At 48.4% G+C, this 24,742-nt stretch overlaps 3 protein-coding genes and 1 non-coding gene across 4 annotated transcripts; all 4 read left to right on the top strand.

The window, feature by feature from the left end:
• Positions 1-258: 258 nt before the first annotated feature.
• LOC112938834 (small nucleolar RNA U3) lies at positions 259-476 on the top strand. The gene has a single exon (XR_003242154.1). It is a non-coding gene; the product is annotated as a small nucleolar RNA U3 (small nucleolar RNA).
• Positions 477-3,192: 2,716 nt separating this feature from the next.
• On the top strand, positions 3,193-3,733 carry LOC4337133 (uncharacterized). The gene has a single exon (XM_015781760.3). The coding sequence runs from the start codon at positions 3,310-3,312 to the stop codon at positions 3,571-3,573; it is 264 nt and encodes an 87-aa protein (XP_015637246.1). The 5' UTR covers positions 3,193-3,309; the 3' UTR covers positions 3,574-3,733.
• A 1,467-nt stretch (positions 3,734-5,200) lies between these two features.
• On the top strand, positions 5,201-5,706 carry LOC112938695 (uncharacterized). The gene has a single exon (XM_066309391.1). It carries the CDS (start codon positions 5,291-5,293, stop codon positions 5,549-5,551), a length of 261 nt encoding a protein of 86 aa, XP_066165488.1. The 5' UTR covers positions 5,201-5,290; the 3' UTR covers positions 5,552-5,706.
• Positions 5,707-13,343: 7,637 nt separating this feature from the next.
• On the top strand, positions 13,344-14,056 carry LOC107280826 (uncharacterized). The gene has a single exon (XM_026024839.2). It carries the CDS (start codon positions 13,453-13,455, stop codon positions 13,714-13,716), a length of 264 nt encoding a protein of 87 aa, XP_025880624.2. The 5' UTR covers positions 13,344-13,452; the 3' UTR covers positions 13,717-14,056.
• The last annotated feature ends 10,686 nt before the right edge of the window (positions 14,057-24,742 follow it).

Below are 24,742 nucleotides of genomic sequence, written 5' to 3'. Positions count from 1 at the left end.
CGTCTTCTACTGGTGCTACCAGCAAATGCTGGAAGCCGGGAACACTGGGTACGTTGGAAACCACGTGATGTGAAGAAGTAAGATAAACTGTAGGAGAAAAGCATTTCGTAGTGGGCCATGAAGCCTTTCAGGACATGTATTGCAGTATGGGCCGGCCCATTACGCAATTGGACGACAACAAAGACTAGTATTAGTACCACCTCGGCTATCCACATAGATCAAAGCTGATTTAAAAGAGTTGTGCAGATGATCCGTGGCACGACCTTACTTGAACGGGATCTGTTCTATAGGCTCGTACCGTTGCATCCTTGACTAATAAGGAGGCAAGCACTTAAGCTTGGTTGATGACGCATGACCTGTGGGCCAGAGCGTGATTAACGGCCGGATCACTGGCTGATTTGATCCCACGGCTGTAGAGGATCGTTTCTTGCCGGGCCTCGCCTGGCCAGGATGGCTCTCAGGTTCTCTGACAGGCTCCCATTTTTTTTTTCGTTTTGCATTGAGTTTTCTCCGTCGCATGTTTGCAGTTTTATTTTCCGTTTTGCATTGAAATTTCTCCGTCTCATGTTTGCAGCGTGTTCAAAAAGTACGCAGCTGTATTTCACTTATTTACGGCGCCACATTTTCATGCCGTTTGTGCCAACTATCCCGAGCTAGTGAATACAGCTTGGCTTCACACAACACTGGTGACCCGCTGACCTGCTCGTACCTCGTACCGTCGTACGGCACAGCATTTGGAATTAAAGGGTGTGATCGATACTGCTTGCTGCTGCAGCAACTGTGGCTGCAAGAGCTAAAAATGGCTGCAGCGGCAGCAGCTGAAAAACAGCCACAGCCATAGCGGCAGCAGCAGATAGCAGTTCCGATCAGGCCCTAAATCCAAGTCCTACCTAAACAGGATGCTCCATTGAACAGCCAAACCGGCCTCACATGGTCTATCCAAGGACTCTACCACATCAGCTGTCTTTGCATCCCCATGTTCCCAACCCATCTTCCTCATTTTCCGCGCGCACGTTTTTTAAACTACTAAACGATGCGTTTTTTTTAAAAAGTTTTCTATACGAAAGTTGCTTAAAAATCAAATTAATTCATTTTTTTTTAAAAAAATTAGCTAATACTTAATTAATCACGCGCTAAAGGACCGCTTCGTTTTCCGTACGGGAGGGATTGGCTTCCATCACTGGACTCCGAACACAGCCATGTCCTCCAGCTAACGGTTTTCCCTACCAGCTCCCATAACTCCGCTCTAGCTCACCGTCACCCAAAGACACAAACATTAATTTTTTTAAAAAAAAAATGACTTCGACTTATATAAATAGAAACAATAACGATCAAAAGTGTATACTATATTTACAGTCGTGATTTGTTTTATGTACACTTCTATGGATACAATTTTAATTTTCATGTCCGTAAAGTGAAATATTACAAGTTTAATCTATCTTATTATTTTTCTAAAAAATATGATTTTTTTAATTGGTATGTACAAAATGAGTGTATTGTGTATGCCCATTCTTCGAGGGACAAAAACCACCCTCAATTGTCTAATTGAGCATACTGCACTAAGTTTTTTTTTTTAAGAAAAGGGAGAGTGGATTGTATATGCTGCATGGACAAGAGAAAGCGTGTTTGCTAGCTTCTCTAACATCGACGAAGTTTACATGCAAATAAAAAATTCATTTTTTTGGAAAAACAGTTGCCTCAAAGAGGTGAAGTTCATATGAGCATGCATACTGTGTTGGACCAAGGCATATACCATACCAACTCAATCTGCTAGCATTTGATCTTTGACTTCGAACAGCTAGCTTTAGGAGGGAAAGGAAAATGTGCTCCTCAGCTGACAAACTCATCCAGCCCAACGATTTTTATTATGCAGTCACTTGTTTAGCATCTGAGGAGCTGCAGTCTGGTCGCAACTCATGTGCTTCTGTCACAGATCCGACTTTACCAATAGCCAGCTAAACAAATTAACGCACCTGACCCGAACCAAACGATAGTTAAAACTTTTAAGCCACCAATCAACGCAATACTCCGAGTCTCTGAAAAATCCATTACCTTCGCAGTGGCGGCGTGCAAGGCACGAAGAAATCAAGTGAACCAAGTAAGCTCATGTCAATTGGCAATTGCCTATAGCACACAGAAAATGACTCAAGCAGAACGCTGCATTTCCAGCACCCGGATCGGAGATCACACAGCCGTACAGGCCGACAGCCGGGAGCGCAGCCAAAATCACACGGATATTCCCTCGTGTCGACCGCGTGATTACTGGAGTGTGACATGTGCATCGAAAAGCTTGACACAATAGGGCACTTGTATATCTTCGTGGAATTTTTTTTATTTTTAAATTTTTTTCTTTTAATATTTACAGAAATAATCCATCAGCGTAAAAAATTACAAAAATAGACCCTGCCGCCCTCCACTAGAGCGGCAAGCTGACGTGGCAAACGAGGGAGGGACGGGCGGTGACGACAGACGGGGGAGGGAGGGTTTTTTTCACGAAAACCCTTGCCGTTCTCTATTAGGGCGGCAAGGGGCCCCATGCAAAAAAGCCAGCCCGGGCCTAGTACTTTTTGCATCTGGGCCCCTTACCGCCCTATAGTAGGGCGGCAAGGGGTCCAGATGCAAAAAGTACCAGCCAAACTTTAGGGGCTAAATGCAATTTTTTGCAGACGGCGCCGTCGAGCCGCCGTCTGCTACGTCAGCTTGCCGCCCTCCATTAGGACGGCAGGGTCTATTTTTGTAATTTTTTGCGCCAATAGATTATTTCTGTAAATATTAAAAGAAAAAAAATTAAAAATGAAAAAAATTCTATCTTCGTGAGACTCGGCCCTCTACCTGCGTTCAGCTTCGTCGGCCCAAATTCCAGGCCCATTAGCCCAGTTGCATACTCCATGTTGCAAGTTGCAACAGTTGTGTGGGGCACGAGTCCTCGTCACGTAACGTTGTTCCTATCTTATTTCCGCCCGCACCCCGCCCCACGCGAGACGCGACGGACAAACCGCTTCCCCGCCGCGATGTGCCGATGATGCAGCAGACGAGACTAGACGAGACGAGGCGGGCCACCACTGAGCCGGGACGCACCCGGTATCTGGGAAAACCAACGCGCGCGGCCACCTGATTCAGCCCGCACCACCTGATGACCCCCTCCCCCTCCCTTCAAGTATAAATCCCACCTCCACTCCCCACCAGATTCTCATCAAACATAGCACCAATCACCAATCACCTATCAGTAGTACTTCACTGCTCGCTACTAGTCCCCTGAATTCAGCGATCAGTATAACAGCGGGAAGCTCAAGAAGAGATCGTCGATCGATGGCGGGTGCAGCGAAGGCGTCGTGGATGGTGGCGATGAGCGTGGGCGCGGTGGAGGCGCTCAAGGACCAGGCGGGGCTCTGCCGCTGGAACTACGCGCTGCGGTCCATCCACCGCGCCGCCAAGGCCAACGCGCGCGCCGGCGTCTCGCGGGGCAAGAAGCTGCCTGCCTCCGCGGCGGCGGTGGCGGAGAGGAGGAGAGCGGAGAAGGCCGAGGAAGGGTTGAGGACGGTCATGTACATCAGCTGCTGGAGTACCAATTAGTATAGCTGTGCCTTCTACTCTTCTACTACTAGCTTTGCTATAGGAGTCAGGTTGGAACTTGGAAGTGGCAACCATGGCTGAGACTTGCCGGTTGCTTGTTAATTTCCTCCGGGTTGTATATACCACGATGATGATGATGAAAACTTCTGTTACTTGAGTATACTTGATGTCTCGATGTCTCATGGGTTATCAATGCTTTTGCCTTGAGAGATTTTGACAGGCATTTTTCATGGTTGTACATGATTTGGATTTTGACGGGGAAGAACCACTAGTATTTATCTTGACAAAAATGATACGACAGTATGAACCCTGCACTTTGATTACAACAATAAACATCCACGTTGAAAGTTGAATTGCTGATGAGATCATGATCAGAGATCAGTCATCAGGTTGTCAATACATTACCACGCACGAAAATCAGGCAGTGGCGCCATCAATTTATCCAGTCCTATGAATACTCCTATCTGAATAATTCCTTCTTGTTTCCTTCGTTATACCACTCAACCAATCCTAATTTCTGCCATTCTTTTTTTTACCAAATTAAACTGATGTAGCAAAATCACAATACAGTTTCTTTCCCAGTTTGTGCTAAACGATATTGAGTCGGAGGAATTGGATCAGAGTCATCAGACTGGTGCGGAAAAGCACAGGTGTCTTCTGTCTATTGCATACCCAGAATGCAATGCATCAATAAATTAAGCTGGAACGAGAAGTATTATGCAATTATTAAGCCCCTGACATCTTGGAAAACCATGTGCTCCAGCCTCTGGTTTCCCCTGTCCAGCAGCCTCCCACAACTCCGCTCTCACCATCACCCGAAGAAAACGTCGTCGGGCGATGCGAGTTGGTGCGTGAAAAGAAATGCTCACTTGTTTACTCGCTCACCAAAGAATGCAAGTACAGGATCCAGAATCATATTATACTCCCTCCGTTTCGAAATGTTTGACGCCGTTGACTTTTTAGCACATGTTTGACCGTTCGTCTTATTCAAAAAATTTAAGTAATTATTAATTCTTTTTCTATCATTTGATTCATTGTTAAATATATTTTTATGTAGGCATATAATTTTACATATTTCACAAAAATTTTTGAATAAGACGAACGGTCAAACATGTGCTAAAAAGTCAACGGTGTCAAACATTTCGAAACGGAGGGAGTAGTAGATTTGGCAGATTTTGCTGAAACTTTGAGAGCGAGATAGGTAGGAGTACAGTACAGAAAGAATTGCTTTGCTTCCTTACTCTGAAGAAGTTTTACCTGTTGCTGAGAGAGGAAAAATAGCTCACAGTCTGATCGTGCTAAGCTTTCATAAACCCCAAAATTCAGGCCCATACAGGTACTGGCCCTGCGTGGCATCTGCAGCGACACGCGTCCTTATCGGTTACTCCTGCCCATGTGGGCTCCTCGCAACGGACAACCATCTCCCATACCGCGAACAGAGACAACTCGGGCCACCGAACCTGGACGAATGCGAATTCCGGCCTAATCAAGCAGAGCAGAGCACCCGGTATACTGGGAAACCAACGCGCGGCGCCTCCTGTTTCGCCCCAACCCCGTCCTTCTCCTCTCCACAGCCTCCTGCCCTCCTCCTCTATATAACCCGCCCCTCTCCTTCCTCCTCATCCTCAACACAGCATACAATAGTTCACTGCAAACCAAAAGAAGAAATCACAAACAATCCGGTCCAATTCTCAGCAAGAAAGAAGAGATCGATCCAATGGCGGGTGCAGCGAAGGCGTCTTGGATGGTGGCGATGAGCGTGGGCGCAGTGGAGGCGCTCAAGGACCAGGGCGGACTCTGCCGCTGGAACTACGCGCTGCGGTCCATCCACAAGGCGGCCAAGGCCAACGCCGCCGGCGTCTCGCAGGGCAAGAAGCTGCCTGCCTCCGCGGCGGCGGTAGCGGAGAGGAGGAGAGCGGAGAAGGCCGAGGAGGGGTTGAGGACGGTCATGTACATCAGCTGCTGGAGCACCAATTAGTATAGCTCTGTCTACTATAGCTAGCTAATAGTAGTAGGATAGAGTCGGGTTTGGAAGGGGCAAGCATGGCTGAGACTTGCCGGTTGCTTGTTGAATTCCTCCTGATTGTATATACCACGAAGATGATGATGATGAAAACTTCTGTTACTTGAGTATACTGGTGTCTCGATGCCTCATGGGTTCAAAATGCTTTTGAGATCTTGGCAAGCATTTCCTGTAGCATGCAGTACGTGATTTGGTTTTTGAAGGGGAAGAACTACTTATCATGACAAAAACGAGACGACCGTACGAACCCTGCCCCTTGATTATAACAAATAAACATAATTGGACATGGCATAGTGCTACAAAGCACTAGTACTCCTGGACATGGCGTAGTACTCATACTTCTACTTCTACTGGATAGCTACAATTTCTTCTAGTACGTTTGAATTGCCGATGGGATCATGATCAACTTGGCAGTGGTGCCATCAATTTAATTTCAATCCTATGTGGATAATTCTTTCTTGTTTCCTTCTTTTTTCGCGAATGAAGATTGCACATCAATATATTAGAATAACTAGGAAGGTAGCCCGCGCATTTGCGCGGGCATGCATCGTACGCTATGTTTGAGATAAATATAAGAGCGAAATATTAAACGGAGAACATCTGCCGTGAGATATTAAATTGTTTTCATCAGTATTAATTGCTTAATAAGTTTCTAACCTATTAGTAATATCATATTTAAATAATATCTATAAGCAATTATTTATAATCTTCTTTATCATTTAAAAATAAAGTAGACTTTTTTTTAGAATACATGTCAGCGAAAGTAAATGGATATCTATTATAATAGTTCATTAAGAGATGAATTGGGTGGGACATGAAGCTCCATTAAATGTATGGGTTTATATAAGCTAATACGATTGATGTAATTTGAGAGGTGATCCATCTATGAACATTTCAAGTAGGGTGGGTGAGAGGCTCCATGCAACCTAATATGGATACGATAATAACGAAATATAATTGCACAATAATATTTTGGAAATATCATGTACCATGGATACATGCTTAACTTTTATATAAGATAGATCTAACGGTTATAACTAATAGTTCACCGGTCTAAAAGGCATATAAGTATTCCAGTAATGTAGCTGAAAAATTATGGTTATTTTAATATCCAACGTTATTGCGAAGTGAGCGTGGCTCAATTAATTGGTTAGGTTTCTTTTGGTGAAACATGCCCATGTTCAAGTCCTAGACTTGACATGGGTGTTCGCAGTTACGACTAATTATTCTTTCAGTGGTAGGTGACATACCCGTCGACAGCGAGACGCCCGTGGTGACATCGTCAGTCTCAAAATGTGCTGGCTTAGTCTTTTGGAGGTACTCAAAAGGGTAGGGTGTGCGCGGGCGGTGTTTCAAAAAAAAATCCAACATTGTCTATTGTTTTTATTTTAGTTAATAGCTAAGAAATAGCAAGGAGACAACAAAACTTATTTGCTTTTTTCTTAAATATATATGATCCAAAGTAATGAAATTTTTTAATAATGTAGTTAACTTGATTATTTAATTTTAAATTATATAGTAAATAATCTAATTTATCTCCTACTTAAACTACATTCTATCTCATTGGTTGAGCTTATGCCGGGCACGGAAAACAATGTAGGTCATCAACGCAATATTAATTAAGTATTAAATATTACAAACATTAAAATAGATAGTTTTAAAAAAATTATAGAAAATATTTGCAAAACACACACACAGTTTAATAGTTCGAAGAACATGCTCAAGATAAATGAGGGAGAGCCAATCTGATAAACACTTTAGAACTCAACCTTAAATTTATTACTAAATATGTACAAATCAAAAGCGTATATTAATTGAGTCATTAACGGCTAACTATGTTTTGCGAGAAAAAATGCAACATATTTTTAAACAATACATTTTTTATTTGAGTTTCTGACAATATGTCCCAAGTAATATTTTAATTACTCATTGTTTCATCTTGAACTATCAATGTAGACCCACTGATGCAAATAAAATCTATCTATACTCAACAATTGTGGTGTGAAATGATATGTTTATTTGATATTTTATATTATATTATAGATCTATTTTGGGGTGTGTATGTTTTATGAAGTAATATATTTTTCTTATGCTACCACCTTCATTAAATATTTGACGTTGATCATCATAAAGAAAATAAAAAAAATCCAGAGGAAGTATAATAGAAAAATCTAGTTTAAAATCGTTGTTTTCTTTCGGTAGTTTCACTAAATATTTAACGTTGGCAATGTTTTTTAAAAAATACAGAGGAAGTTCCAGTAGTACCTAGTACGTATACATGCAGTATGCTTTTTCTATTTAACTCGTACGTACGTATATGCCTTCTTGGCTTATTCCGGCCATTATATTTAGGTAAGTATTACATGGTAAATTAGGAGAGATAGATTACTATTAAATAATGGATCTAATCTAACGGTGTAAACTAATGGGTCCACCAACTTAAATGAAAATCGAGGGCTAGTTTTTTTCTTTTCTCAGAATTTCTAAGATTTTCTCTATTTTATTAGAGCGCCATGTGGCAGCTTGATAGCGTTTTTAGAGCGCCATGTGGCGGCATGCGAGCGTTTTTAGGAAGTTTAATGGACTTTTAGTATATAATAGAAGATAGAAGATAGATAATAGATAGATAGAAGATAGATAATAGATAGATAGAGTTCTTGTTACGCAATCAGCCAAACCGGTCTATACCAAGGAAAGAAGAAAACAGAGACAAAAAAAACAAGGAAGAAAAAGAAAAACTCGTACGACGGGTTACACTACTCCAAACAGCGGAAGGGAGGCAGAACCACGCTGTACTCCTAACAAGTCCCCAAAGGAAGCAACGTCCACTAACGACCACAGCCGGTCATCCGAAAGGATGGACTCTAGAACCACCGAGACCGAAAAGAGCGCAAAAACTGACTCTTTCTTATTTCCTTCTTTACAACACATCAATGAATCATCCAATCCTGATGCCCTGTTTCTTGACCAATTTAAAACGATGTATTTCCCCTCATCAAAATAAAAGAGATTTCGGTTTACTCCCCTTATCAAAATATGAGTTTTTGGTAGAATTGGATATATCATAGTATTAGTAAATCTGAAATCCAAATAAATTCTCTTATAGTTTCACTTATGTTTTAAAATGGAGGGAGTAAAGTTGCAGTTTCTTTCACAGTTTGTGTACTAGTGTGTTTAGTTCACGCTAAAATTAAAAGTTTGGTTGAAATTGGAACGATGTAATGGAAAAATTAAAAGTTTGTGTGTGTAGAAAAGTTTTGATGTGATGGAAAAGTTAAAAGTTTTAAAAAAAAGTTTAGAACTAAACTCGGTCTAAACGAGACCTATTCAGGAGATATTGGATCAGATTCGGGCGGAAAGGGGTCTGGATTGTATGCCTAGATTACAGTGCATCCGTAAACATGGAAACCATGTGCTCCGAGCCTCGGGTTTCGGTCCAAGCTAGTACTAGCCTCCCACAACTCCGGTCTCGTCACCCGCATAAAATGGTGTGCTCGTGTGATGCGAGTTGGTGCGTGAGAAGAAATGCTCATTAGGACATTTCACAGTGCGGTGAGTTGGCGTGTGGTAATCTTTATCCACGTTAGCAAAATGCATGTGTGGAGGAGAAATGGAGGTGGGGCCCGTGACTACACCTGGTTCGCGCATTCTTCTTTAGTTCCGAGAGCCACGTTAGAGCGTAACAACTTTTGTCAGAGAAAAACGAATCACATGCATCGCTCCGTGGCGAGAAAGCCGGAGAGAGGGGGGCAGAGAAGCTCGCCGGAGAAACCGCATCCGCGCCGCGTCCAAGCTCCCACTGACGTCGTGCTATCAGTGAAGGAGAGAGCGGCGCCAACTAGGGGGAGGAAGAGCCGCGACGACGGTGGGGTGAGAAGCTGCCGGAGAGGAGCTTGAGGTCGTCCACCACCAGATCCACACCAACGAGTTCGATGACATCCCGTTCCACGCCGGTTGTGAAAGCCCATAGGGGCGCCGGCGGAAAGGGGGGCATGGCGGCGGCAGCGGCTTCCCGCCCGCGGCGGATGAAGAGGTGGGGCGCGGGCGCGCGGCTGCGGTGGCTCCCCGCCCACGGCCGTCGCCGTCGCCGCTTGGCCCGCCGCTGCGGAGCCCATCGTCGTCCTCCGATCTGCGCCGACTACGGTTGTCTCCTCGACCCCGAGCTCCGCTGGCTTCGTGTTGAGGAGAGAGAGGGGGAAAGAAAGCGTCAGTTGATGGGGAGAGTATGGGGAAAAGTAAACTGAGAAACTTTTTTTATTTATATAGACCCTACTTGAGACTATATAGCACCGTGAAAACCTGTGGCTAACATTGTGTTTTGGTGTTTTTGGGTCTATATGGCATACGAAGTCCGGCAAAATGCCCTGTGAATGGTCTTAGGCTATGTTCTTTACCATAGGTTTTCCAACTCATCTCCCTCGTTTTTTGTGCGCATGATTTTCAAATCGCTAAACGGTGTATTTTTTGTAAAAAGTTTCTATACGAAAGTTGTTTAAAAAAATCATATTGATCCATTTTTGAAAAGGGAATTAGCTAATACTTAATTATTCATACGCTAATGGATCGTTCTATTTTCTGTGTGCACCGTTCTGGTTAGGAACACGCCTGAGCCAACACAGCCTTAGTTTACTCGTTCACCACGAATAAAAGCACAAATTTCTTTCCCATTAGTGCAAGTACAGACTCTAGGATGCAGGGGAATCACAAAAAGGTACTGTAGTAGATTTGGCAGATTTTGCTGAAACTTTGAAAGCGAGACAGTGCGGAGCAGAAAGCATCGTTTGTTTCCTTAAACTGAAGAAGTTTTACCTGTGTATGACAATGAGGGAGAAAAAAAAATTAAAGAAACTAGGAAGGTGGCCCGCGCGTATGCGCGGGCACTTATATTATTAAAAGGTAAGATTATTGTTTGTTCAAAAATTTTGTCTCATAGATTTAGGGCAAACTAAAGTTTGGATAATTTTATTTTATAATAATTTAAGGGTTCTATTTTTCTTAAGGTATCTTAGAAAACCATTCACGAACTTTTGAGTAGGAGATGGGTTTAGTACTTACAACTTTTAAATCATGTTTTTTTCTCGAGTAAATAAGAAACTATTGGTAGTTAATTATCATACAGTCTATCTATATACATACCGTGTAGTATGGCCGCAAATGAAAAATGCGAGTGCAAGATATTCAAAACTCTTTTGATTAAATCATCTCATGAAGGCGTGTGATATAGTAATAAAGGGAGGGAAGCATATGCATGGGAAAAAAGAAGAAAGAGAAAAATGAAAAAAAGGGAGGGGATGCGTACGAACCCGCGCACGTAGGTGCGCACCTATGCTGAGGTGGGACCCCATAATATTTAGTTTGTTCTAAGATCAATTTAATCTAACGGTTTATAATATTGGACCTACCGATTTAAGTGAAAATTAAGTAATAGATAATTTTATTTTTTTTCTTAGAATTTCTAATATTTGCCCTAATTTATTAGAGCACCACGCGGCAGCTTGAGAGCATTTTAAGAAATTTTAAATGACTAATTAGAATATTAACTGCGCAATATATATGTATGGGATATATGGTAATATTTGTTCCAACTTCGTCCTTGTTTATATAAATGTAGAGAGAAATTAATTTTGTGGCTAGCAAGCCATTAGATGTCTAACTAATAGCAATTAATTTTGACACCTATTTACAATTGTTCAGAGTAACTCTTATATATTCATCTTACGACTTCGATAATCCATTGATCACCAATTTACTAATCACCATGACTTGCATGAAAAAAAAATATGTAGTAAGGTTTAGGATAGCTGAAATTGATGAATTATATAATTTATGTGATAGCTATTTGAGGGTATAAACGAATGAATTGACTTCTAAAACGTTAAAATGTTGTTTAAATAAGACACCATTTAGAAACTTAAAAAGCGTGCAAACAAAAATCCAAAATATGGAATCGGGAAAATAATTAATCGCTGCATCACACCTTTAATTTTCTTTTCATGTTATTAATAAAATTAATCATCTCCATATATGATTTGATATGTGGCAAAACGGTAGCGCTACATCGGTTGTGATCACCTTAGATGTCTCAGACACTGCGCTTTGTTACATGTGCGAAAGGCAAAGGTGCAGACGTATATTGTGCAGCGAGCAAAAAGAGAATTTCGGACGCTTTATTTATTAGCAAACAATAGATCCGATGATTATAATAATATGTCCACCAGTTCTAGTGTAAGTGTAAATGAGTTAATATAGATTTTAAATTGTTATTTTAATGGGTACATAATATAATGGTGTAGACCTTACTTTGAAACAGTGCATTACGTGAGAATAATAGACCAATGTAATAAAAAGTAGATCCGATGATTTATATAATGGGGCCATCAGTTTTAGTGCACGTATAAATTAGTTAATATAGATATTGTTTATTTGATAGGTACATGATATAATTGTGTAAAATTTATTTTAAAATAGTGCATTATTTGAAAATAGTAGTACAAAGTAAAAAAGTACACCGGTTTAAGTTATATGATGGTAGATTATTTGTTTGTAAAATTATGATTAATTATTTAAAAATATATCCATTATATATATAAATGGGAAAAATAAGAAAAAAAAGAAAAAAAGGAAAAAAAAGGGGGGGAAGGAGGCGTACGTATGTACGTACGTATATACTACACCTGCCAATGTGTGGGAAGAGGATAGGTGGGACCATGGTATTTAGTTTGTTTTAAGATCAATTTTATCTAACGGTGTATAATATTGGACCCACCAATTTAAGTAAAAATTAAGGGATAGATGTTTTGCTTTTTTCTTAGAATTTCTAGGATTTTCTCTATTTTATTAGAGCGCCACGTGGCGGCTTGAGAGCGTTTATAGAAAGTTTCATGGACTTTTAGTATACATGATATAATTGTGTAAAATTTATTTTAAAATAGTGCATTATTTGAAAATAGTAGTACAAAGTAAAAAAGTACACCGGTTTAAGTTATATGATGGTAGATTATTTGTTTGTAAAATTATGATTAATTATTTAAAAATATATCCATTATATATATAAATGGAAAAAATAAGAAAAAAAAGAAAAAAAGGAAAAAAAAAGGGGGGGGAAGGAGGCGTACGTATGTACGTACGTATATACTACACCTGCCAATGTGTGGGAAGAGGATAGGTGGGACCATGGTATTTAGTTTGTTTTAAGATCAATTTTATCTAACGGTGTATAATATTGGACCTACCAATTTAAGTAAAAATTAAGGGATAGATGTTTTGCTTTTTTCTTAGAATTTCTAGGATTTTCTCTATTTTATTAGAGCGCCACGTGGCGGCTTGAGAGCGTTTATAGAAAGTTTCATGGACTTTTAGTATATAATAATAATAGAATAGATGATTGAATAACTATTGCTGAAGGAGGAAGAATGGTTTACAGTGCTGAGCTAAACACAAAACTCAGGCCCATGCAGACACTAGCCCTTCGTGGCATCTCAAGTGACACGCGTCCTCATCGGTTACACTGCTCATGTGGACCCTCGCAACGGACAACCAGCTTCCATACCGCCAACAGAGACGCCTCGAGATGAGGTGGATGCGGGCCACCGAGCCTGGACGAAAGCGAATTCCGGCGTAATCAAGCAGAGCAAAGCACCCGGTATCCTGGGAAACCAACGCGCGGCGCCTCCTTGTTTCGCCCAACCCGTCGTTCTCCTCTCCACACCCTCCTCTATATAACCCGAGTTCCCTCTTTCTCACCAGCACAGCATCAACTACTCAGCATTGCAACAACTCTACTGCAAACCAAATCAGGAGCAAGAAACCACAGGACAATCCGGTCGATCTTAGCAAGAAAGAAGAGAGCTCGATCAATGGCGGGTGCAGCGAAGGCGTCGTGGATGGTGGCGATGAGCGTGGGCGCCGTGGAGGCGCTCAAGGACCAGGGCGGACTCTGCCGCTGGAACTACGCGCTGCGGTCCATCCACAAAGCAGCCAAGGCCAACGCCGCCGGCGTCTCTCAGGGCAAGAAGCTGCCTGCTTCTGCGGCGGCGGTGGCGGAGAGGAGGAGAGCGGAGAAGGCCGAGGAGGGGCTGAGGACGGTCATGTACCTCAGCTGCTGGGGTCCCAATTGTTAGATAGATCTCTCTCCCCTTGAGCCCAACGGCTCAAGGGGGCCTTGACCGCGCCCTGATCGGGGGCGCCCAGCCCAATGGCTGGTGGGCCCCCGTCACACTGCGCCATATAAAAGAGGGGTGGAGGCCGGCACGGCACATCGTACGAGATTCACCGCCGCCGCCAACTCCACCCCACAAAACCCTAATCCGATCGAGAGGGGGCGCAGCCAGTGACGGGAAACGCCACCGCCGCGCCACGCCTCATCGCCGGGACGTCTACGACCACCACTGCCGCAGCCGTCATCACCGTCGACCTCACCGGCGCCGCATCCACGTCAAGCCGCGACGACAACGACGATGTCTGGCGCCTCTTCCTCCACGAACTCCTCAACCGGTCGGTATCTAAACCCTCTCCCTTTCATCTACAATGTCGTTCATCAAACCCAAATAGAACCACCCGACTAGATCTAACCTAGGTGATCCTAGAGCAAAGTATAACAATGGTATCAGAGCAACCCTAGTGTTTAGATCGTTTCGGGGAAAGAAATCCAAAGAAAGAAAAGCACAAGATCCGCACGGATCAAAAGAACCAAAAACCCTAACCCTAATTCTTACCTCGTCGCCGGCCGTCGTCAACGCCGGCAACGGAGGGGGGGAGGGGCAAAGAGGCGCCGCCTAGGAGCCACTCGACGGCCGCGCGCGCACCTGCACGCGCGTGCCGGCGAGGGGGCCCGCGGCGGCGCCGCCATCTCCGTCGTCGCCATCTCTCTCTCACACGGTGGGGGTTAGAGACGGTGGGGGGAGCGGAGAAGAGAAAAGAAAGGAGCGCCGGCCATGGCGCGGCGGCGCGAGGGCCGCCGGCGTCGGCGACGCCGCTCGGCGCGACCGCGCCCGCCCGAGAGAGAGAAAGAGAGGAGAAGCTAGGGTTTCGGCGGCCGGCCGGGGCACGAGGGGTTTTGATCCCCGTTTTCGGCGCCCGGCCGTCCGATCGCAAACCCTAAGATCGGACGGCCGGCGGCGGCCGGACCGAAATCGGCCCAAGTGGGGAGCGCGCGGCGGCGGCTTTCCCGGCCCAGGCCCAGGTTGCGGCCTGGGGGAGGGGAGGGGGCGCTCGCCCGCGCGCAAGGTGGCCATGGGCCGACCGGCAAAGGCCGGAAAAAGTCCATATAAGGTCCCTCCGGGGCCGAAAATGAATAAAAGAGAACAGTAGCAATTTTTCCATTTTATTTTGTCAATTTTTCATGCAAATTTCAATAGAATTTTGAATAGATTTTTGCATGTTTTACCTCAGTTTAAATTTGAACCAACGGGAGAATTTTCACAGAGAGAGAATTACAGAGATTTTGCTACTGTTCATATGATTTTATATAGTCTTCCGCTGCAAATAGATGAAATTGATGAAAATTAGTGTTTCTAAAATTAAATTTCGAACCAACGGGAGAATTTAATTTTAGGAACATTAATTATGTGCTATGATGTTGTAATTTTCTGACCAACGTTGTTAATTGCAATATTATAGTTATGGTTATATGTGTTATGTCTAATTCTGCCCAACGGTGATGTAGGCTTAATGCATAATATTTTAATGTTAATTTTGTTCTCACCGCACATGATTATTTCAGGTGGCTACTCCTTGATGGGTTGCATTAAAGATATTCCGACCCTAAAAGGAGATAACTACGCAGAATGGAAAAGAAAACTCGACCTTGCTTTTATCTTGGGAGAGGTGGACTGGGTATTGACTACCCCATGTCCTATAGAACCTGCTGACCTTGTCAGAGGTGAAAATGAGTCAGATGCTGACTGGCAAAAGAGACAGAGGGACAATGCTCCTCTCGTCATGTCGTATGACATTGAACAAAAGAAATGGTCCTTAGCCAACAAGAAATGTTTGGCTGTGGTAAAGAATACAATTGAGCCTACCATATTGGGCTCGATCCCAGAGTGTGACGCTGTCTCAGAGTACCTTGAAAGAATAAAGAGTCAGTTTACTGGCTCTTCAAAGACTTATGCTACACAGCTGATCAAGCAGCTTGTGACAGAAAGGTACCATGGAGGTGGTGTTAGAGACCACATACTTAGAATGAGCAACATGGCTTCCAAATTGAAGCCAATGGATTTGGGCATAACAGATGACTTTCTGGTCCATCTGGTTATGGCCTCATTGCCAAAGCAGTTTGACAATTTTATTGTCAACTACAACATAAGTCCAGAGAAATGGAACTTTGAGAAGCTCATTGCTAATTGTGTGCAAGAGGAGGAGAGAATCAAAGAATCAAATGGTGGTTCAATAAACTATGTTAAAGATAAGAAAAAGAACCACAAGTCTCCCACCTCAAAAGGTAAACAGTCTCAGCATCTGCCTCAACAACAACAGTTCGCTGTTGAGAAAGATCAATGTCTCCACTGCAAGAAGACAGGACACTACAAGAAAGATTGTCCTGACTTTTTGAAAATGATCATGGCAAAGAAAGGTGAGAACATTATTACATTTGTAAATGAATCTCATTATGTTGGTTACTCTAGATCCACATGGTGGATTGATTCTGGAGCAACTATTCATGCTTGTAATTGTTTAAAGGCATTCCGTTCGACGAGGACTACGCAAAGAAGAGAAAGCACCATTAGAGTTGCCAATGGAGTTGAAGAAAAAGTTGAAGCTGTTGGAGATCTTCCTCTAGAGCTCGCGAATGGCTTCATACTTTTACTTCGAGATGTCTTTTATGTTCCTTCTTTGCAAAGGAACTTAATAAGTGTATCAAAGTTGGATTTTGATGGATATGATTGCCGCTTTGGAAGTGGCAAATGTGAACTATGGCATAATAATGCATGTATTGGTCTTGCTGTGTTGCGAGACGAGCTTTATTTGTTATCTCTTTCTGAGAATGTGAATGTTGTGTCCTCGTTGACAAAAGAAAACAAGAAAAGAAAGCGAACTCCCGATGTCTCATCGAAATTATGGCACTGTCGTTTGGGCCATATTTCGAGGGGGAGAATTGAGAGACTAGTTAAGAATGAAATTCTTCCTCCATTGGAGTTCTCAGACTTAGAACAATGCATAGAATGCATTAAAGGAAAATTTGTAAAGAGCATCAAAAAGGGTGCAAAACGAAGCGCAGGAATTTTAGAGATCATTCATACAGATATTTGTGGTCCATTTCCTGTGAAAAGTGTGGATGGCTATGACTCGTTCATAACATTCACAGATGATTACTCCCGCTATGGTTATATTTATCCAATTAAAGAGCGATCAGAAGCACTGGATAAATTTAAGATATTCAAAGCTGAAGTTGAAAATCAGCATGATATAAAGATTAAAGTAGTAAGATCTGACCGTGGGGGGGAGTACTATGGTCGACATACGCCTTATGGGCAAGTCCCTGGACCTTTTGCAAGGTTCTTGCTAGAGAATGGAATAGTAGCCCAGTATTCAACACCGGGCGAACCTCAACAGAATGGGGTAGCAGAAAGGCGCAACCGTACGCTTATGGATATGGTGCGCAGCATGATGAGCTACTCCACACTACCACTCGGTTTATGGATGGAGGCGTTAAAAACCACCATTCATATTCTCAACAGAGTTCCAAGCAAATCGGTGCCCAAAACACCGTATGAGCTATGGACAGGGAGAGTACCCTCGCTAACTCACCTCCGTGTGTGGGGGAGTCCTGCAGAGGCCAAAGTATTTAACCCAAATATTGGGAAGTTGGACCCCAAAACAGTCAGTTGCCATTTTATTGGCTATCCTGAAAGATCAAAAGGCTATCGTTTCTACTGTCCAAACAGTTATACAAAGTTTGTAGAAACGAGACACGCCGTCTTCTTGGAAGACGAAATGATTAGGGGGAGCTCGGTAGTTTGAGAAATTGATCTTGAGGAGAGGCGGGTGTCTGTACCTGCTCCGTCGACTCAGGAACCTTTCTTCTCTCTACCTGCTGATGTTGTGCCTGCAATGCCTGTCATTGAGGTACCAGCACTGACGGAGCTCGTGGCTCCTCACCGGGAGACCGCGCAGGCCCCCCTTTGCCAGTTCGGCCGGGGGCTTAGGGTGAAATCTCAAGCTCTCGCTCTCCCTCTGTATCTGGAAAGATCGTCTGCCCGCAAGACACACGAGACACGGCGATGTATACAGGTTCGGGCCGCTGCGAAGCGTAATACCCTACTCCTGTGTTTTTGTGGATTTGTGTATGAATGAGCTACAAAGTGTGAGCCAACTTCTCCCCCGTTCTAAGCTCTAAATCTGGAAAAGAATCAAAAAAAACCCCCCTCTCTATGGGCAAGGTCCTCCTTTTATACTTCAAGGGGATACCACATGCACCCTTCCCTTTCCAAACTGGACTTTTCTTCTCTTTATGGACGGAGATTGGTATGGTTGCTGTCCGAATGACACTCCGATGGGACAGCCCACACCTACCTCCACTCCCGGCGGAGACAGGCGCAACGTGGGATCGTGGCTGCCCGTTGCTGACGCGACCAGTGCCAGACCGGTCATTCTTGTCCACCACGCGTCAGTTTAACAACATGCATGTTTGCCCTTCCTTGTGTAACACCTTGCCTGTAATGGTTAGGATGAAGCCTGGTATATATCGATCGGGGTTAACGTGCCATCTCTGGGATGTAACACGCTAGCTCCAGCTGGGGACGAGTGCTTAGAAGCTCACACCTTGACGGGATGGGGTAAGGCGTGCGTCAGACCGCCAGTCGCCACCTAACCCGTGATCTGACCGGTCTGTGACTGGTCACAGACCGGATAAAGGAACGCGCCGTACTGCGCTGCATGCAGCGTGACACGCTTGACCAGACTGCAATAAATGCTGTTAGGTGAGCACAGCTGTGCTCACTTATCCCATATATGTGGCGCAGACTTCCTTAAGGGGGTCGGGGTGCCTCGGCCCTCGGGGCCGGGGCAAGCGCAACCCGACCCCCCCTCGGGGGAAATCAGGAGGAGGGCGGACACCTCACCCTCGGGCCCGACGTCCCCGAAGGTGCCAGGCCACGTGGGCGATTGTGTCTGCCTCAAGCCTCTAGTCATGATACTCCCGGTCCCATATCACCGACAGTAGCCCCCGGCGTTATGCCAGAGCAATTTCCCTTCCCAAGGGAAGCGGTCAGGTGTGACGCCACCCTGTGACAGGTGGGACCGGTCTCCGTAGTTGGGCAAAATACCCAACGGTCTCAATCCATGCACATTGGTATTGGTAACTTTGGTTGTCCATAATGGGCGGTCTATTCAAGACTGCCACACCACTTGAGCAGCGCGCGAATCTGGGTGAGCAGATTCGTCTCGCCCGGAGATATGGTAACGCCGCTTCGGTCGGCGAGCGTAATTAACGCGCGCACGATACAATCCATTTCGATTGCCACAACCGCATATCCACTCAATGCGCCGTAAGCGGGCGAATGGGATTAGTGGAAGCGTGGGCACGGGAAACGAGGGAGCGAGATAGCGAGATACGAGGGAGCGAGGTAGTGGGCGCGAGAAACGAGGAGTCAGGCCCAGCGATGGCAAGGGTATAAAAGCATCGAGAAAAGGATTTGCTTCCTTCCTTTCGCCATTGTTCCTCTTGCCTTCGCCACCTGAGCTCTAACTCTTTCTCTGCTACGCCCTACTTTCGCCACACGCGCTCGTTCTCAATCATCTCTTCCTCCGCCGCCATGGCACGGGGCTCTGCTCTGCTCGACGGCAGTGTACTACCGCCTTCCCGCATCGTGAATGAGAGGCACGCCGGACTGCCGCGCCGCTTCATGCCGGAGTCCGCCACCGGTCGGGAGATAGTGATGCTGGGCGAGGGGCGCCCGGCACCAGACTACCCGGGGCGGTCCATCTTCTTCCTCCCCTTCGCGATGGCTGGGCTGGTCCCGCCATTTTCTCATTTCTTCATGGATGTCCTGGAGTTCTATGACCTCCAGATGGCGCACCTCACCCCCAATGCGGTGATGACATTGGCCATCTTCGCGCATCTGTGCGAGATGTTCATCGGGGTGCGCCCCTCTCTTCAGCTGTTCCGGTGGTTCTTCACCGTGCAGTCGGTGTCACCGCCGTCGGTGGTTGGCGGCTGCTACTTCCAGCCGCGGGGGCCGGTGCTGAACCGCTACATCCCCTGCGTCCTTCGCAAGAAGTGGGACGACTGGAAGAGCGACTGGTTCTACACCCCCCTCACCAACGAAGCGCGCCTCCGACTTCCAAGCCAGCCCCCGGCACAGGTCTCCAGCTGGCGGGCACCAGTAGATCTGGGGGAGGACTACGACGCCGTCCTCGACCGCCTGGCGGGCCTGCGATCCCAGGGGCTCACCGGGGCCATGGTGTACGGCGATTACCTCCGTCGCCGGATTGCGCCGCTCCAACGGCGCGCCCGGAACGCCTGGGAGTACACTGGGCCTGAAGACTACATGCGGACCCACCAGGGAGCCAGATGGGATTGGGCTCCCGAGGACTTCAAGATCGTGGTCCAAAGGGTGCTGAATCTTAGCTCCGCGGAGGCGTCTCGCATTCCTCAGGAGATCCTCCCCCTCTGCAGCGATCCCGACCGCGCCTCCATTCTAACCATTATGATGGGGGTCGGGGCCTCAGAGGAGAGAGCCCCTAAGGGCCACGATGGCGCGGGCGAGCGCCGCCGAGGGGAACAATCTGCCCCAGGAGGGAGTCGTGCTCCTGGGCCCCGCGCCGGGGGCTCGGGGAGCAGCCGCCCTGCCGACGCCCAGGGGAAGAGGAAGCTGGGAGGAACACCTCCCCCATCTCCTCCCCGAGGGGGCGGGGCGGCGCGTGCCAGCAGTCGGCGCCCGGAGGGGGCCGCGCCGACGTCGCAGCCCGAGGGGGAGCGCAAGAAGAAACGGCTCCGCAAGACGGGGGAGACGGAACCATGCCGGGGGAACCTGATTTCTCCTCCAAGGTGGCCATTCAACCGACCCCCTCGCAGGTTCGTCTCACTCTCATTGCAACCACCTTTCTCCCAAAGAGAAGTTTTTTCTTACTCATTTTGTTCGTCTTTTGGTTTTTTCTTCTGCTTCAGCGATGTCCCGTCGCATTCCTCCCGCCACCCCAAATCCGGCCAGTCCGAGGCCGAAGATCCAGCGGCCGCAGAGGAGCGGAGGCGAGAGTCTGACCGGCGTGAAGCCGCAGCCCGCCTTCGGGAAGCTGAAGAGGCCGCCCGGGAGGCCGCCCGGGTTCGCCAAGCGGAGGAAGCTGCTCGGGAGGAGGCCGCCCGGGCTCGCCAAGCCGAAGAAGCTGCCCAGGAGGAGGCCGCCCGGGCTCGCCAGGCTGAGGCGACAGCTGCTGCTGGCGCGTCACTTGGGCCTACTCCCTCGGGCGGCCCTCAGGCGACATCCTCTGAGGCGGCTCGCGACGAGGCCGCGGGCGCATCGCCTGGGCCTACCTCACCGGGCGACGCCCAGGACCAAACGGGCCCGGGGGACATCCCCGAGCCCAGCGCATCCTCCGGGGGGCCAAGCCGCGTCGCCTTTTCTCCAAGGCGGCTCTTCTCCTCATCTTCTGTCGCCCCGCTGAGCGCCGAGCCCCTTCTGCAGGCCCTGGCCGCCGCAAACACCGCAGTGCTGGATGGGTTCAACACCCAAGTGGAGGCCCTGCGTGCAGAACGAGCGGAGCTCGAGGCCGCATGGGCGCGTGTTGAGGAGGGGCGGCGCTCGGTGGACGCCATGGTGGAGGTGGGCCGTAAGGCTCACCGCCGTCATGTCTCGGAGCTTGAAGCCCGGAAAGCGGCGCTGGCGGAGATCGCCCGTGAGGTGGAGGAGGAGCGGGCGGCCGCCCTCATCTCTACCACCGCGATGATCGAGGCGCAAGACACTCTCCGCCTTCAGCACGCAAGCTGGGAGGCGGAGCTGAAGAAAAAGCTCGACGCCGCCCAAGGGGTCCTTGACTCCGCCGCTGCCCGAGAGCGGCGGGTAACGGAGACTGAAGCGGCGTTTCGGCGGCGCGAGGAGGCCCTTGAGGCCCGTGCCATGGCGCTGGAAGAACACGCCGGCGCCGTGGAGAGGGGCTTGACGGACCGCGAGGCCGCCGCTGGTCTCCGAGAGGCGACGCTGGCGGCGCATGAGGCCGCCTGCGCCGAGGAGGAGTGCGCGCTCCGCCTCCGCGAGGACGCACTCGCTGAGCGGGAGCGAGCTCTCGAGGAGGCTGAGGCCACGACCAAACGGCTGGCGGACAGCCTGTCCCTTCGCGAGGCGGCGCAGGAGGAGCAGGCGCGCCGCAATCTCGAATGCGTCCGCGCCGAGAGAGCCGCACTGGAGCAGCGGGCTGCTGACCTCGAGGCGCGGGAAAAGGAGCTGGACGCAAGGGCGCCTATCGGCGGGGCGGCCGCGGGCGAAAGCGACTTAGCCGCCCGCCTCGCAGCTGCCGAACACACCGTCGCGGAAATGCAGCGAGCGCTGGACTCCTCCACCGGGGAGGCCGAGGCCCTTCGCTTGGCGGGCGAGATTGGGCCCGACATGCTTTGGGATGCGGTCTCCCGCATGAAGCGCGCCGGTCGGCAAGCAGGCCTCTGGAAAGGCCAGACGACGGTGCCCCCCACCAATCTGGAAGGCCTCGCTCCGCACCTCAACAGGATGGCCTGGGTCCTCGAACGACTCCCCGAGGAGCTCGAGAAGACCATCAAGTCATCCTCGAGGGACCTCGCCCGGGGGGCGGTTGAACTCGTGCTAGCGAGTTACCAGGCCCGGGACCCCAATTTCTCTCCCTGGATGGCGCTGGAGGAGTTCCCTCCCGGGACCGAGGACGACGCGCGCGCGCGCGTCGGGGATGCTGCTGACCACATCGTCAACGGCTTCGAGGGCTCGGCCCCTCGGCTCGCGTTCGCCCCCAGCTCCGACGAGGAGGGCGACGCCAGCGGCGAGGACGACGGTGGCGACGAGGCCGGCGACCCGGGCGCATTTGAATGAGCCCCCAGGCCCCCGCCAATCTTAACTTTTTTCTTGTTCTTTCTTCTAAGGCCTTCATGCCTCTTTTTTGTACAATTTAACTTAATCTGCAATGAGAAATGATGAAAAAATTTTTGTGTTAGTTTTATTTTGCTATATATGAGATGAGGATGATCTGTGCCGTGGTCTTTTTGCGTCTTAGCTTGAAATAAGGGCCCGTGCCCAAGTCCCAGTCCTCGAAAAGCGCGGGTCGGGGCTAGTGCCTGGGGAGATCCGCATGTCGAGACTGGCCAGGCCGGGAACGTGGTGACCGAGGGTTATGGGTGACCCGATTGTGGGTTTTTGCCGATTCCCCCCCGGAGTTCACCACGCCCCGGGGCACGGCTCGGTTCTGGGCCCCGTTTGGCGATTTTAGCTGACCGAACCGAGCCCCCGAGGGCAAGGTTGAGCACGAGTGACATTATTTCAAGTCAAGATTCTTCAAAAGGAAAAAACGGCACAGACACAACCTTTAGAAAATTGAAACTGCTTTTATTGAAATGCTGAAATAAAGGAAAAAGGGATATATGTGCATGTGTGGTAGCCCCCGGCCAATCCTGCACACCCGAGGGGGGTGCGGGGTTGGCCCGAGCCAAAACCTGACACCCGACCCCCCCCCTTTCAGGGGTAGAAGCGACGAAGGTGTTCGATGTTCCACGGGTTTGGCAGCTCCGTGCCGTCGCCCGTGGCCAGCCGTACCGAGCCCGGCCGGGGGACACCGATCACTCGATACGGACCCTCCCACATTGGTGAGAGCTTGCTCAATCCAGCACGCGTTTGGACGCGGCGTAGGACGAGGTCGTCGACGCAGAGTGATCGGGCCCGGACGTGGCGCTGATGGTAGCGCCGCAGGCTCTGCTGGTAGCGCGCAGCTCGGAGGGCCGCGCGCCGCCTTCGTTCTTCCAAGTAGTCGAGGTCATCTCTACGAAGCTGATCTTGATCAGCCTCGCAGTACATGGTGGCCCGAGGAGACCTCAGGGTGAGCTCAGATGGGAGAACCGCTTCTGCGCCGTAGACGAGGAAGAAAGGCGTTTCCCCGGTCGCTCGGCTTGGTGTGGTTCGGTTCGCCCAGAGCACCGCTGGCAACTCCTCGATCCATGAATCGCCGTGCTTCTTGAGAATGTTGAAGGTCTTGGTTTTGAGGCCTTTAAGGATTTCTGCATTGGCGCGCTCCACTTGGCCATTGCTTCTGGGGTGGGCAGGTGAGGCGAAGCAGAGCTTGATGCCCATGTCTTCGCAGTAGTCGCCGAAGAGTTCACTAGTGAATTGGGTGCCATTATCCGTAATAATACGGTTAGGCACTCCAAAACGGGCCGTGATGCCCTTAATGAATTTAAGAGCAGAGTGCTTATCGATCTTGACAACCGGATAAGCCTCGGGCCACTTAGTGAACTTGTCGATCGCAACATACAGATACTCAAACCCGCCCGGGGCCCGTTTGAACGGTCCCAGGATATCAAGCCCCCAGACAGCAAATGGCCATGACAGTGGTATGATCTGCAGGGCCTGGGCCGGCTGATGGATTTGCTTGGCGTGAAACTGACACGCTCTGCATCGCCGGACCAGATCGACTGCGTCATTGAGAGCTGTCGGCCAATAAAATCCTTGACGAAAGGCCTTGCCAACCAGGGTACGCGAGGCGGAATGGGCTCCGCACTCGCCCTCATGGATGTCAGCAAGAAGCTCAACGCCTTGTTCCTGAGGAATGCACTTCAGGAGGATTCCGTTAGCCGCGCGCCGATAGAGGGTCCCTTCTACCAACACGTAGCGTTTGGAAATGCGTTGTACGCGTTCACTCCCTTCGCGGTCCTCAGGTAGAGTCTTATCTGCGAGGTATGTTTGGATCTCAGAGATCCAAGCAATCAATCTAAAGGAGCTTGGAGCGCTCCCTTCGGGTCCCGAGGCCTGGACTCCGACGGGCCTCGGGGGCCGGTCAGGCGCATCCGTCTCCCCTAAGGGGTCGGGTCGCGCCGACGGCTGAGTAAGCCTTTCTTCAAAGGCGCCCGGTGGGGTCTGGGCTCGCGAGGACGCGAGCCTTGAGAGTTCATCGGCAATCATATTATCCCGTCTGGGCACATGCCGAAGCTCTATCCCGTCAAAATGGCGCTCCATACGCCGTACTTGGCGCACGTAGGCG

The sequence above is a fragment of the Oryza sativa genome, chromosome 4, assembly GCF_034140825.1.
Source record: "Oryza sativa Japonica Group chromosome 4, ASM3414082v1".
Taxonomy (NCBI): Eukaryota; Viridiplantae; Streptophyta; class Magnoliopsida; order Poales; family Poaceae; genus Oryza; species Oryza sativa.
The sequence above is the reverse complement of the archived record's forward strand: the minus strand, read 5'-3'. Positions and strand labels throughout refer to the sequence as shown.

Excerpts from the sequence above, each read along its gene's own strand:
- LOC4337133 (XM_015781760.3), top strand. The coding sequence starts at position 3,310 with ATGGCGGGTGCAGCGAAGGCGTCGTGGATGGTGGCGATGAGCGTGGGC.
- LOC112938695 (XM_066309391.1), top strand. The coding sequence starts at position 5,291 with ATGGCGGGTGCAGCGAAGGCGTCTTGGATGGTGGCGATGAGCGTGGGC.
- LOC107280826 (XM_026024839.2), top strand. The coding sequence starts at position 13,453 with ATGGCGGGTGCAGCGAAGGCGTCGTGGATGGTGGCGATGAGCGTGGGC.